Source organism: Tauraco erythrolophus, chromosome 8 (genome assembly GCF_009769465.1).
Source record: "Tauraco erythrolophus isolate bTauEry1 chromosome 8, bTauEry1.pri, whole genome shotgun sequence".
Taxonomy (NCBI): Eukaryota; Metazoa; Chordata; class Aves; order Musophagiformes; family Musophagidae; genus Tauraco; species Tauraco erythrolophus.
The window spans coordinates 22,871,093-22,886,529 of NC_141472.1; the positions used below are offsets into that span (position 1 = coordinate 22,871,093).

General features: G+C 42.0%; 1 protein-coding gene across 1 annotated transcript in view; it reads left to right on the forward strand.

Moving 5' to 3' along the window:
• The window catches only part of ABCB11 (ATP binding cassette subfamily B member 11), a 45,197-nt gene that overhangs the window by 8,098 nt on the left and 21,662 nt on the right, over nt 1-15,437 (forward strand). The window contains exons 6-14 of the mRNA XM_086615979.1: nt 525-612; nt 1,541-1,674; nt 3,284-3,455; nt 6,236-6,360; nt 7,108-7,282; nt 9,606-9,719; nt 11,697-11,807; nt 12,733-12,858; nt 15,226-15,429. Of these exons, the coding sequence (XP_086472105.1) occupies nt 525-612; nt 1,541-1,674; nt 3,284-3,455; nt 6,236-6,360; nt 7,108-7,282; nt 9,606-9,719; nt 11,697-11,807; nt 12,733-12,858; nt 15,226-15,429 (1,249 nt within the window). The remainder of the gene's footprint in view (nt 1-524; nt 613-1,540; nt 1,675-3,283; nt 3,456-6,235; nt 6,361-7,107; nt 7,283-9,605; nt 9,720-11,696; nt 11,808-12,732; nt 12,859-15,225; nt 15,430-15,437) is intronic.

The following is a 15,437-nucleotide window of genomic DNA, read 5'->3' on the forward strand; positions in this document are numbered from 1 at the left end:
TTGGGAGTAATTTAGTACTCCTACTTGAGCTAAAAGAAATGATCATTTCAGATTAGCAAGCTTATGGTAGAAAGTAGTACTTGAATTGACTTTAACAGCCCTCATTTCTCCCTGAAAACACTGTTTAAATCTGAGTATTATTAGTTGGTATAATGACACAAAGCAAACTCATTCAACATCTAATGAAAACTTGTTGGGCAGCTCTTCCCTGAAACACCCTCTCACCTGTGCTGTTTTGGAGCATGCGGTCTCATGGTGTTTCTCAGAGACTGTAGGGCTGCTCTAGGGTGGCAGAGCACCCTACCCCTGGGCAACAGGCAGAGCAAGCCAAGCAGTCATTGCTAGCCATAGCATCAGTATTGGGAAACAACGCCTTTGCTAGAGAAACGAGCTGACTTGCCAGCTGACATGACTCTAACTTGAAGAAACACCAGATTAGGAATCTGTGAGAAACTTAAAGCAGTATTGCTAACTCTTTTTTTTTTGTTGTTTGTTTGTTTGTTTGTTTGTTTGTTTGTTTCCAGGCTGCTGGACATTGAACAAGAAATGACCAAGTTTGCAGGTTACTATGCAGGAATTGGTTGTGCCATACTTGTGTTAGGATACCTCCAAGTCAGTATTTTGTTCCCAATTTTGATTTCAAAGCTTAAATCACTAAATAATTAAGTTTATAATAATTATGGGGGTTTTAACTGCTTAGTCAGCTGCCCTTTTAGGCAGAGCAGACGCTTTCAGTTCTCAGTCTCTTGGCTAAAACAGGTTAGCTCTGGCAATCTGAGACCTCCTTGGATTTGTACGTGCGTACCTTTGTAAGGATATGTTTTAGCCAGTCAGATGGATGCATGCTGCTTCTTTCACACCACAAGAAATACTTGCTCAAGTGTGGTTACTGTGGAATCCACATGCCCTCCCAAAATAGCAGCTGAAGGGCATATAGATTCCCAGTAGGCATCTCAACTGCGTTGAGTCCTGTGTTTCTATTATAGAGCTATTACAGAGGGAAAAACCAGTGTTGGAGAAGGACCGCACCCTACATATTCTGTAGTAGTGGTTCAATTCTTTTTAATGAGATCAGCCGTGAGCTTGAACGATTCCTGCATAATCTGCTAAAGGGCCCAGTGCTTTTGAAGCTTTTTATAATCACAAATATCACTTGTCATTCTCCTTCCTGAAAACTCTCCCAGAATTTTGCTGAGGTAGAACGGCTGCCATCCCTGTATTACAGCTGTAGATGGAAAAATTTGTATCTGAATGACATTCATGTAACAGTACTAGTAATGTAACTTGCATTTCCTCCCAGCCTACCAGAACTGAGACAAATGCTTGATCTAGAGGCTTTATAAAATCGTTGGATTATTTAAAGATCAAAGACATAAACCAACTATCATGTCTGTGTAGCTAGAATATATTTTACCTGATTAATAATTTTATCAATGGCCAAGTTGCTCTTTCTCATTTTAGCCAAATTGCTTTTTTTCCCATTTGTTGGGAGTAGAAAGACTTTTACTGCAATTTATCAGCCACATTATGCTCTTCCCAGATCTGCTTTTGGGTTATGGCTGCAGCTCGTCAGATACAGAAAATCAGGAAAGCTTATTTCAGGAAAGTTATGCGAATGGATATAGGCTGGTTTGACTGTACATCTGTAGGAGAACTGAACACCCGAATTTCTGAGTAAGTAATCTAGAAAACACATGCTAGAGAACATTTTGCACTTCTTCCAAACACAACACAGTGCCAGTAACAAGGCATTTGACAAACACCTTCTAATATAACATACAGCTATGTTCCTGGGAGCAGGGACCAAGCTGATTATCTTCCCCATCTTTGAACTGAGTGCTACAACTGTTAAACCTCAATTATTTCCCTTTTGTGTCTTGCCTGTCAGTAAGCATGGGATTTTTTGTTGGGTTTTGGGGTGGGGTTTTTTGTCTTATCCTTTCCTTCTCCTCTTGTGCCCAGTCCTTTCAGAGAAATCTGTAATTTGGGTGCCAGTGCACACTGCCCTGAGGCTGGCAATATGAGTTTGAACCCTCTCTCACTTCCTAGAATGGAAAATTACATTAGGGGCACACTTTGCTTTTGTTGGCTTTTAAGAGAAAAGAGCGAGCCTTGCTTCATCTGCTAAAGAAGGTACAAGCATCTACCTTTAGAAAGGCACCTAAGGTAGATGGAGAAACCTTCTTATCCTGGGTAAACATTTAGCCCTGAGAAAAGTGGAGTTTAAGGCTTGCTGTTAAGTGTATGTTGCTGTGAAGAATTTCTCTGGCAAAAAGTAGGAACTGAGCATGTATTTGTCTAATAACAACACTTAGTTCCCTGTTTTTTTGAACAACGTTGTCCTGTGCCAACAAAAAGTTTCCTGACTGCAAAAAAATTCTCCAGAAGAAATGTAAACATCTTCTTCAACACAACACTCTTAGATTTTTTTGAGGACTGTAATTTCACTTGCTATATCAATGAGCTAACAACTTTGCACTTTAAACCTCGACATCACTGACTCCTATTTATTCCAGGAGTTCCCGGTTCTTCTAATCTCAGAGGTGAGGTAGTAGCCAAGAGTGGCAGAAGTATAATGACTGTTTTGCTTTAAGACATTTTTTCTGTGTTGGCAATGCATCAGACAGAACAAATGAACTGTGCATCTGCCTAGGGGTTGACTGATGTGAACCTCTGCTCCACTGTCGCCCGTGTGATAGAGCTGTCATGTTTTCTCACTGTCTACAGTGATAAAGTAGCCCTCAGTTTTCCCACTCTTCCTCTCATTTAGAGAACAGACTACCTGGGTTTGCAGAGAGAGGAACCAGGAGGTGGTGGAAAGTGGAACTAGAAGAGAGTTACAGCCTTCTGTTTTCCTGCCCCCTCAGCGAGGCAGTATGGTATAGTCTCAGTGCCCCATGATGAGAGGACTGTCACATCAGCTATCAGATAGCTGCATCCAGCTGGGATGTCTCTGCCCCCTCCTGTGAATCAGCTGAGTCACAGTAGTAAGAACCAGTGAGTGAATGAGTCTGCTGGCAGGATGGCTTTTCCTGGGAGAAGACAGTATCTTCTCTGCAGTATTCATGCATAAAAGTCTTCTGCCATTTCAAAGGCACCACGTTTTCTCACTGTAGCCCAGGGTCTTTGGAAGGGATGATGGTGAAAAGAATAAGGCTGAGGAAGGGTCCTCTCCCAGGGAAAGCAGGTAACCCAAATGTAGTCAAGATGTGCAACACAATAGAAAGATATGCTCACCAATCTTCTGTTGGTTTTTGTTGTGTTTGTTTTTTTTTTTTTCCAGCGATGTTAACAAAATTAATGAGGCTATTGCTGATCAAGTAGCAATCTTTATCCAGCGCTTAACCACAGTTGTGTGTGGATTCCTACTGGGATTTGTCAGTGGTTGGAAACTGACCTTGGTTATCATTGCAGTCAGCCCTCTGCTTGGGGTTGGAGCGGCTGTCTATGGCTTGGTAAGGAAATTGTGAGAGGTTCGTGTTGAAGTATGTTGAGCAAGGAAGGTCATGCCATAGAGCTGGGAGGATTGGTGGAAGAGAAGGAAGGCTATTATGCCCTTTTAGAGTCAAGAGAGGCAGATTATGGTCACAGCAGTCTGGGGGTGGGGGAGAGGGGAGGTGGCTTTGCTCCCACTTTGCTTATTCTAATTAGAATCATGGTTAGGGTTGGAAGGGACCTCAAAGATCATCTAGTTCCAACGCCCCTGCCATGGGCAGGGAAACCCTCCACTACACCAGGCTGCCCGAAGCCTCATCCAACCTGGCCTTGAACACTTCCAGGGATGGGGCATCTATAGCTTCTCTGGGCAATCTGTTCCAGTGCCTCACCACCTTCTGAGTGAAAAATTTCTTCCTTATATCTAATCTAAATCTGCCCTCTTTCAGTTTAAAGCCATTACCCCTTGTCCTATCACTACACACCCTTGTAAAAAGTCCCTCTCCAGCTTTCCTGTAGGCCCCCTTTAAGTACTGGAAGGCTGCAATAAGATCACTCCGGAGCCTTCTCTTCTCCAGGCTGAACAGCCCCAACTCTCCCAGCCTGTCTTCATAGCAGAGGTGGTCCAGCCCTTGGATCATCTTTGTGGTCCTCCTCTGGACCCGCTCCAGCAGCTCCATGTCCTTCTTGTGTTGGGGACTCCAGAGCTGAATGCAGTATTCCAGGTGGGGTCTCATGAGCAGAGTAGAGGGGCAGAATCATCTCCCTCGACCTGCTGGCCACATTTCTTAGGATACAGCCCAGGATACGGTTGGCTTTCTGGGCTGCCATTGCACATTGCCGGCTCATGTTGAGCTTCTCATCCACCGGCACTCCCAAGTCCTTTTCCTCAGGGCTGCTCTCAATCCATTCTCCGCCCAGCCTGTACTTGTGCTTGGGATTGCCCCGACCCACATGCAGGACCTTGCACTTGGCCTTGTTGAACTTCATGAGGTTCTCACAGGCCCATCTCTCAAGCCTGTCAAGGTCCCTCTGGATGGCATTCCTTCCCTCCAGCGTGTCCACAACACCACGCAACTTGGTGTCATCTGCAAACTTGCTGAGGGTGCACTTGATCCCCCTGTCCATGTCACCAACAAAGATGTTAAATAGCATTGGCCTCAGTACTGACCCCTGAGGAACACCACTCATCCCTGGCCTGCACTTGGACATTGAACCATTGTAATTCCCAGAATTACATATCCTGCTTCTAAGATGGAAGTGTAAGCATACCTTCTGTTGGATCTTGTGGATGAGTATTACGGTTGCTGAGATCAGAACCTGGCCTACACTCTCCCTCTCTTACTACACACCTGGTTTAGATAGTTACTAGACATGGGGCTTGATTTCTTTATGTAGAATAGGGACCTTGAGAGATGATCAAGCTTTGGAGCTGTAAAATAGTTGAAAACAACTGCTCAAACTTACTTCAAGCTGTACCTGCTCTTGGAAGCTCCTGTGTCCTGTTGTTCCCATTCTGCTCCTCCACCTGTTCCCTAGAAACTGCCTGTCACTGTGCAGAGGAAGGACAGCGAAGAGGGAAACTGCGGGATCCTCCACCCTCTCACCTCCTTTCCCACACCCAGCAGGGCTGGGCAGTTCCTGCTCCTCCTCTGCGTGCTCTCTCGCACACTGCTCTTTAGTTGGGATCAGCAATTTGGCTATCTTACTTCTTCCACATTAGGAACAGTTTGCTATCATTTTGCTATCAAATCTCTAATGTAATTCTGACTAATTTCTTATCTTTCTGCTCTCCTTTAGCACCTTGTGCTGGCTGCAAGGAGATGACATGAATTACTCAGTGTGAAGTGGGAGAGCAGAATCCTGGCAGGGAATTAAATAAACACCCAAATGCCTCTTTCCTTCATTTGCAATTTCTTTCTGAGCTCATTCCCCTTTATGTTTATAATTTCCCCCCTTTCCATTCTTACTTCTCTGTCCCCATCTCTTTCCTTTCACATACCCACTGCTAAGTGTTTCCTCCTTCTAAGCCTTTCCAGCCCAAGACTTTGGTTTTTTACCATAAAGAAGACAGACCCAAGGCCAGTCTAGCCTGGTTTCCTGTCTCCAGAAATGGCTATTAGGTGCTTGGGGTAGGGTATTTGAAGAGAGAAAGCAAATCATGACACTTCACAATTTCTAGTGATATGTCATTCCCAAGCCAATGTGGTATCTCTGTGTAGAATTGTACACGATTACATTTTCTTCCTTTAATTTGAGCTTTTTTTTTTTGAGCCTAAGTAAGCTTTTGGCATCCAGTATGCTCTGGGCTGCCATGTAGGGACCTGTTTGCTGTCAGCTAATGAAACAAAGCACAGTGGTGGGCGACATCTGTTTCCATCCTCCCTCATCAGTACCATTACCTCTTCTTCCTGAAGCTGGACTCTGCCACAGTGGCTAAAGAGCTGCTCTTGCCACTTAAGCTCCCCCTTCCTCCCATGATGTACAAACCTTCAGTCTGCTTAAGGCAATTAGCAGTGGAGGGAAAGCAAGTGTTGTCAGCTGCTCTTTCTAGCTACCTGGAGCAGAGCTGTTGGCCAAGGGGATAACTGTTCTGCAAAACATGCTTCAGAGGTATATGTCCTAATACCAGAAGACAGAAGTCTTCAAGTGTGCAATGTGCCATATAAAAGCCTCCTCAGAGCGGAGGAGGCGACCTCATGCAGAGTAGACAGCATGGTGTGATAGCCAGCACTGCTTACCGCTGTCCTTGTCTGCAGCTACGCTTCAGGTGTAACCAGCACTTCTTATGCTTTTTTAGGCTGTGGCAAAACTAACAGGCCGAGAACTAAAGGCTTATGCAAAAGCAGGAGCTGTGGCTGATGAAGTGCTCTCGTCCATCAGAACAGTGGCTGCTTTTGGTGGGGAGAAGAAAGAAGTTGAAAGGTTTGTCTGGACAAATTGTAAGGTCTCTGATTTCTTTTTCCTGTAGCAACGTGACACTGTAATGAACTTCAGAGTCACAGCAATTAGTCTCTAAATTGTACAACAATGACCATCTGTAAGCTTTGAGAATTATATGCATGTATGTTACTGAAATTTAGATTTCAAATAACATTACATATGCAAAACCAGTTTCATAATTCAGTCAATCAGTTATATAAAACACCAGCAATACTATCTTGAAGTCATTCCCACTTGTAGGAACATACTGTAAAATTTTTCCCTAAACATCTGATATATCACTTCTACAGCACACCTGAAAACTTTGGGTACTTTCAGGCTAAGTAAGAGAAATAGTTCCAGCAAGACATGATTTGATGATGTTAAACTGCAAATTTCTCTTAAATTTATTTAAAACATAACATGGTGTAGGACGTGTTCTAAAGCATTGGACAAATTCTCAAATCCTGTGTCACTCTGCTAAAAACCCAAACTCTGTTGAGAGTTATCCGCAGTGAGTGTGGCCTTTCTTGCTTATTACACTGGAACATACATGGATTTCATGTTCTGGGAGCATTGCGGGTTTCAGTAGTGGTCTCACCTCAGAGCAAGAGGTATCAACCTTATGTGGACCCTCTGTAACTGTAGCACAACCAGTTGTTGAAGACACCTCATTTTGTTGGTCTTTGCTAATTTTGAATTTTCTATCAAATTAATTTAATCCCCTTTTATTTTTCTGTCTTTCTACAGATATGATAATAATCTGGTGTTTGCTCAACAGTGGGGAATTCGAAAAGGAATAATAATGGGATTATTCACTGGTTACATGTGGCTTGTAATTTTCCTGTGTTATGCATTAGCCTTTTGGTATGGCTCTAAACTCGTTCTTGAAGAAGAAGAGTATTCACCTGGCACTCTTCTGCAGGTACCCGTTTTCACTTGATGCAACTTTTCTGAACTGTTTCTTCAAACATGAATTCCAGAACACATATTTGTAGTGTTCTAGTATCTGGTGGCTCAGTGGTGACAAACACTGTATGTGTCTTTTAAAGATCATTACTCAGCATATGTATGAAAGTATACGACACAATTTGATAAGATAAAAAAAAAATCCATGTTTATTTTAGAGATTTGAAATGCCGCCTTTTGTGATCAGAATAATGCTTTCATTTGAGAGCCTGCTATACAATTGGTAGAGGCCTCAAACTAGCTTTCCCACTTTGTGGATCAGCATATGGCTTCTGGGATATCAGCTTTTCTGGAGAACTTACCTAGTGATGAAAAACCCTATTGTAGTAAAGAGAAACCTGATCAAAGAAAGTTTTATCAAATCTAACCTCTCTCTCATGAACAGTTTCTGTTCTTTGGAGTCACCATTTTCCGTTGCCAATTGCCCACGCAGCTCCACAGAAGACAAAGAACATGTAAACATACATGCTAATAAAAATACACATAGCTGTGGCTCCTGCAGTACTAACCTGCACGGCACTCATGCATCCACTTCTGCACAGTAGATGCTTTAGACATTGATGACCTAAATGCAATAAAAACAGCATCTACAGATATTTTGGTTATTTGCTTTAAGCCAGGACTGCCCAAACGGCAGACTCCAGTCCAGATCCACAGTAAATTTTTCCAGAACCTTGGTAAGTCCTGTGTGTTCTGATGAGATGTCTATTTCTGATCCTTCTTTGCCTGTTGCACACCATGAGAGCTCCCAACCACCAGCAGCATGCAGTGCAAAACTTCCTGTTAAATGGAGTTTGGTAAATTACTCTGAGAACATTGTAATAATGAGTCATTCTCTTCAAGCAGGATGTCCCTCACAGGAAGTCATTTGCAACTGCTCTGGACATCAGTAGTTGATGCAAGGTGGTGCTGTGAAAAACAAAGTGAAGAATTTCCTTGCCTTGCACATGGTAACAATAGTTCAGTGCCTCCAAATAGCAAACGGCAAACAGCGGGGAGCTACCCTGTCGCTGGAAAACTGTAGCTGTCAACGGAGAGGCTCTCCCTTGTGCTCTCCTTCCTCTCTCAGTTTCCAGTTATCTTTCTTGTACTTCACATTTTCTACCATGCACTCCTAGTCTGGCAGGGAGGAGTAGGGGTGGATTTGAAGATACAAAACATTTAAATATGCTTTTCCTGTTCTCTGAAAAACTGTTGTGCACCAGCCATACTGCATTGAGATACACTCAGCATTGCCTTCCCTCCTTCTTCTATCAAATGTACAGAACCTGCTCCCTCATGATTATGGTGGATTCTGACATGCATATAACCTACTTCCTTGGGACTTGTTCACATAACAAAATTAGTTTGTAATAAAGCTGAGAATGAACTTATGGCATCATCTATACATCACGGTGTAGTTGTTTGCAGAGCACAGTATGTGTACAGTAGATTCTTCTGCCTTATCCATGGGGTTATTCTCAGTAAACATCACTATGGTGCAAGAGAGAACTGAGTACTGTGTACTTTTTCTTCTTTCTTTACTTACTTTTACTTTCTTTCAACAGTAGTGTTTCCTCATACTCCTAGCCCATTTATCCTGACTACTGTTTGTGTAGCCTTTTGAATAAAAGGCTAGCTGAGTCCTTGGTTGCTTCTTAGCAGAGTTCTCAGATATTGCCAAACTACAACAAAAGATTACGTATCCATTCTCCTAAAGCTCAGGGTGAATGTTTGAACTATCAGCCACAACAAAAACCAGACCAAAAACCTACACCAAAGACATTATTCAAACCTTTATAATCTGCTCTGCCAAACCACCTCTGTGACTGAAAAACTAAGGAGAAATAAGCAAATTATAGGAAAAAAATGTTCATTCTGACAAGTACACCCTGGTATATTAGCACTGAGAAGAATCAGCTATACTTACAACACGATGCAGCTCACTCTTTGTTGTAAAAACAGGCAATGCATTTGTGTGTGTGTGTGATACAAGCGGCACCTCCGTAAATTTACCTCAGTAAATCTCTGGGCGCACGTGTTTTTAGGCCAGGCCAAACATGAGATAAGTTGGTTTACTTCAGCCTGGAAGCAAAGTTGTGAAAGACGGTGAAAATGACTTCTAAGATGTGTTTGTTTGCTGTCTTGTGAGCTAATTATGCTCATGTAGTGAATCACTGCAGCTCGGCTGATGCACAAGAAGTCATTAAGCCTCTGTAGTTTGATTTGCCTGTCTAAGCTCTAAACTGTAATAAAAATGTGACATCATATTTTGTCAATTTCTTTTTCCACTTCTTCAGGTTTTCTTCGGTGTTTTAGTAGGAGCTTTAAATCTTGGCCAGGCATCTCCCTGTCTGGAAGCCTTTGCCACTGGCCGTGGGGCTGCAGCAAACATTTTTGAGACAATAGATAAAGTAAGTAATTAATTTCTAAGCTGTGTCACTTTGTAGTGGAAAAATAATTAAACAAGCCTCAAGCTGTAATAGTTTTATCTACTGTGTAAATGAGGAAAAATGAGTGCAATTAAAGAATATTAACTGTGCAATAGAAAGGTCTAGCACCATGCACACAGGCTCAGAGAGGGTGTTGAACAGATTTCTTAAGCGGTTTGTTTCTGAATAATGAAGTTTTACCTCAGCTACTGCTGTTTCTTACTCCCATTTCTCCAGACGTGTAATTATTGATCAGTGCTGGCCCATGGAAAGGGTACAGGCAGGCAGTAACAGTCACCTTGCAACCAAATTGGATGCTTCCAGATGGCATCAAAAGGTGTGGCTTTGTTGGCATTAGTGGCAAAGGTGGCTTCTGTCACCTGTCCCAGAGCTACCCTGAGTCAAAAAGAGACCCAATGAGCACAGGTGCTTGTCACACAGCAGTTGTAAATGTTAATCACAATATTATCTAGACAGATGTATGAAATAAGGTTTTGAGAAAGTCAGAGCCACTGGCATTTATTGATGAGGATTCCTTTCTGTATCTGTACGAATTTAATGATTGGTGAAATACTGCTGATTTCTTAGCAGTATGTAGTATCTCCGGTCCTTGACAAGTTTTATTGTGCTAAAAGCTGTATAAACAGATTAAAATGCTGCTTGTCTTTTGCAGAGCACATAATGGTATATAAAGAAGACTAGAGGGGTGGTAGGAGTGCTAATGAGCTTTTTAATAACCCTTCTATGTTCTATAATAACGATAACACGTATGTGTTACACATGCACTTCATAAGATAAAGCTCTAAGATAAACTGAAAAAGAGATGAATAAGGGAAGTGGTTTTAGAGAAAAATTTAAAAGGCAGAGAAGAGTTGCAACAGTAAGAATTAATCATAAAATTCAAGATAGGGCTGAGTCAGACAACCTTAGGGTAAAAAAAGCAAACTAAAGCGAGATTTCATCTGTCTAGAGAAAGTGTGACAAAATTAGATTCATCTGCTTGCTGAATTTGTAGATTTTTGATTAGATAGTAAAAGCTTAGCCCTGCCCTGACACAGGGTTTTGGGTTTTTTTTGGCACTGAACTTATAGCCATGTTGAGGTTCCCATTTGCAGGATGAGTGAAGCTTTTCTTCATAGCTTAGTACCTGAATTTAATTAAGATGTATTCCTAAAGAGGAACCAATCTTTTAGCTGTTCTTAACATCCTAGAACATACACATTTCTCACATTAAAATTCCCTTCAATCTGTTAGGTTGCATAAAAAAATCATGCACGTTTCAATTATCAAATACTGGTTGTGCTATAGCTTTAATTCATTCTCTGTATTCCATGCTTCAAAAATCTATCCTTAGAAAATGCTATTTCTTTGGGATTCCTCAAATTTATCTTCATTCTGTGCTTATATCTAGCAGTCCACAATATTCAAGGCCTGGCCAAAAGTATGTGAGACTTAAAGCACAATGGGAAAACTTCAAATCAGGATTCCAGCTGTTAGGACTGGGTGTGCAAGGATAAGTGTTTTAAATGCAAAGTGGTGAAGTGTGCAGATTTTCAGCAAAGGATGGGCTGTTCAGCACTGTAGAAAATGTTTGTATGAGTGAAGTAGTTCCATTTTATTCCTGAGGAGCTGGCTAAATTAACGTAGTCATAATGCCTCACTCAATTAGCTCGTCTGTCCCGGCAGTGTGGAGTGGTCGATTGTGGTAACTGCAGTAAGCCTAAAATGAGAAGAGAGTGCACTCATCACCCACCGGTGCCAACTTCCCCCATCACTGTAGCCTTCAGTTTCCTGTCCCTTGCCTGTTAGCCCTGAGGCAGAGCTTGCTGCTGGCTCAGTGAAGCCAAGCGCTGCTCCAACAGACACGCCATGGCTTTGTGTGCCATTGGGAATATTTGTCTACTGCAGCAGTGTTAGCTGTTTAACAGCAAATAAATAACACAATAAATTCTATCCTAGAAACCCACCATTGACTGCATGTCAGAAGATGGCTACAAGCTGGATAAAGTACGAGGTGAAATTGAATTTCATAATGTGACATTCCATTATCCCTCCAGACCAGACATAAAGGTAATTATTCATCATCCATCCTGTGAATACAATTACTGTAGCCAATCAAAATATCCCTGTTCTGCCAGCAATTTCTAGATTTTCAATAGAATTTGTTTTCCAGGAGCTCAGACCCTCTGTTTAAAAGTACACTACATAATTCTTCTTAAAGGGTTCTTCTACTTACCATTCTGCTTATTTTACCATTCTGACATATCCATCACCATACAGATTCCTTGCTGCTGGACATAAACTCATAGTAATTTCACACACGTTCACGTGCATACACTCTTACAATCAATTATGCACTTGTATCCACATGTGTTAGTGTAGGACACAAAGTAATAAGCTGAAGGGTGCAAGGAGATTTTATTAAATGCTTCCATTACCTCATGTGACCCATTAAAATGCTAGGAAAAGGTGCAGAAGCATTGGCTGTATACCCCATCATTTCTCTACTACTGTGTTTGAATTGACAAATTCTCCTTGGAAAAGCAAATTATTGGACAAGAAAATGAGTGTTATTACTTCTAAAGACAGAAGCATATGAAGTATCAGATTTTTCTCCATAATTTCACTGCTACGTTCTTAATATTTGTACTTTGACAGGCACTCATAATACACGTACAGTGTTATTTAAAGGGAATTTATTGCCAAGTTCTCCAGTGCTATTAGCTTGACTAGTTCTTAATGATGAATAACAGGAACAAAGATCAAATTCTGCCTGCCTGTCATGGAAAACAGTGCTCTGCATTTATAAACTCTTCAAACAATGTAAAAATGCTTGGCTTTCTTTTTCGTCTTTCTTCATAACATTTTTCTGAATTTTGTAAAATTGCTTTGAATCACCATTTTAAGATACAGAATATACCCACTTGATTGTATGACTATGAGAGAATAAGAATGGATAGATTCTGTTTCTTTTTTTTTTTTTTTCCCTTTCCAGATTTTGGATAAACTTAATATGGTTATTAAAGCAGGAGAGACAACAGCTTTTGTTGGAGCTAGTGGAGCTGGTAAAAGTACAATAATACAGCTTATCCAGCGCTTCTATGACCCCACTGATGGCATGGTGAGTGTACCAGTCTAGAATGTGTTTCTCTAGCCTTAGGGATGTGAAAGAATGACATGGTTTCTTCTCCAAGGTGGGAGGGAAGACTCCTAACTTTCTTTTCCTTTTTTTTTTTTTAAATGAGCGAAATATCCTCTTGTGCATTTCAGGGGAATGCTGAATGGCCTTATCAAAAATAATTATGTGAAAGAGAAAAACTGTTAGGAGAAAATAAAAATTCAGTGCAAAATTAGAGGAAAAACTATACTTACAGATACGGTAAATCAGGAGAGACAAATAATTTTCCATTCTGGAAAACACAGTATTGAACATTTAATCATCATGCCATAATATTGCTTTAGTACATTGTAAATATCATTTAGTAATGGATTGGCTAAGAATGTGTCTTCACTGTAAGAGAAGATCAAGTTCATGACCGCCTGAGGAAACTAAATATATATGTCTATGGGAGCTGATGAGATGCATCCCCGAGTCCTGAGGGAATTGGCTGATGTAGTTGCCAAACCACTTTCCATGATATTTGAAAAGTCATGTCAGTCAGATGAAGTCCCTGGAGACTGGAAAAAGGGAAACATTGCACCCATTTTTTAAAAGGACAGAAAGGAGTACCCTGGGAACTACTGACCTGTCAGCCGTACATCTGTCCCGTGGAAGATCATGGAACAGATCCTCCTAGAAACAATGCTAAGGCACATGGAGGACAGGGAGGTAATTCGAGACAGCCACCACACCAGCACCATAGGCAAGTCCTGTCTGACCGACCTAGTGGCCTTCTATGACTGAGTGACTACATTAATTAACAAGGGAAGAGCTACGGGTGTCATCTATCTGGACTTCTGTAAGGACTTTAACACAGTCCCCCACAACATCCTTCTCTCTAAATTGGAGAGATATGGATTTGATGGGTGGACTGCTCGGTGGATGAGGAATTGCTTGGATGGTTGCATCCAGAGGGTAGTGGCCAACAGCTCAATATCCAGGTAGAGATCGGTGACAAGTGGTGTCCCTCAGGGGTCCATAGTGTTTAATATCTTCATCAATGACAGAGACAGTGGGATTGAGTGCACCCTCAGCAAGTTTGCAGATGTCACCAAGCTGAGTGGTGTGATTGACATGCCTGAGGGATGAGATGCCATCCAGAAGGACCTGGACAAGCTCAAGAAGTGGGCCCATGTGAACCTCATGAGATTCAACAAGTCCAAGTGCAAGGTCATGCACATGGGTCGGGGCAGTCCCAAGCACAAATACTGGCTGGGGATGAAGGGATCGAGAGCAACCCTGAGGAGAAGAACTTGGGGGTATTTTGTGGATGAAAAGCTGGACATGAGCCAGCAATGTGCACTCTCAGCCCAGAAAGCCAACTGTATCTTTGGCTGTATGTTTAGCTGCACCAAAAGAAGCATGGCCAGCAGGTCAAGGGTGGTGATTCTGCCCCTCTGCTGCACTCTGGTGAGACTTCACCTGGAGTACTGCGTCCAGCTGTGGAGGCTTCAGCACAGAGAAGACATGGATCTATTGGAGCAAGTCCAGAGGAGGGCCACAAAAATGATCAGAGGGATGGAGCACCTCTGCTATGAAGACAGGCTGAGAGAGTTGGGGCTGTTCAGCCTGGAGAAGAGAAGGCTCCAGGGAGACCTTCTAGCAGCCTTCCAGTACTTAAAGGGGGCCTATAAGAAAGATGTGGACAAACTTCTAGGCAGGGCCTGTTGTGATAGGACAAGGGGTAATGGTTTTAAACTAGAAAAGGGCAGATTTAGACTAGATACAAGGAAGAAATTTTTTACAATGAGGATGGTGAAATACTAGAACAGGTTGCTCAGAGAGGTGGTAGATGCCCCATCCCCGGAAACGTTCAGGGTCAGGTTGGATGGTGCTCTGAGTAAGCTGATCTAGTGGAAGATGTCCCTGCTCACTGCAGGGGGCTTGGACTAGATGACCATTAAAGGTCCTTTCCAACCCAAACTATTCTTTGATTCTATGGATTATATCTATTAACAGTCTCATTCCATTTATGTGTTCCTAGTTGGCACTAACCACATACATGATGACCTGTATTTGAATGTGTAGAGTTTATTGTAAACATATAATCATAATTTTGATGATTACTTTTCACTTGGTATTATTTCTGAAGGAAAAAGAGGTATTGGGAAATGAAATCAAAAAGCACAGCCCCTAGGCCCAAGAACTAGCATATACTACTGTCACTGCATTGTGTTCTTTTATGTATGAAAGCTGTTTTTTACATTGGTTATGGAAACACAGCATCACAGGCCCTTCATTTCCATTGTGTCTGTCTCTGAACTGGAGGGGATAATGTCCCTGACTTTTTTCCTTTTTTTTGGTCCATGTTTTAATTGACTTCTGTAGATTACCCTGGATGGTCATGACATTCGTTCCCTTAATATCCAGTGGCTACGCTCACAGATTGGTATCGTTGAACAAGAGCCAGTGCTGTTTGCCACTACAATTGCAGAGAACATTCGCTATGGTCGGGATGAGGCTACCATGGAAGACATAATCAAAGCAGCCAAACAGGCCAATGCTTACAATTTCGTCAGGGACTTGCCGCAGGTATGCCA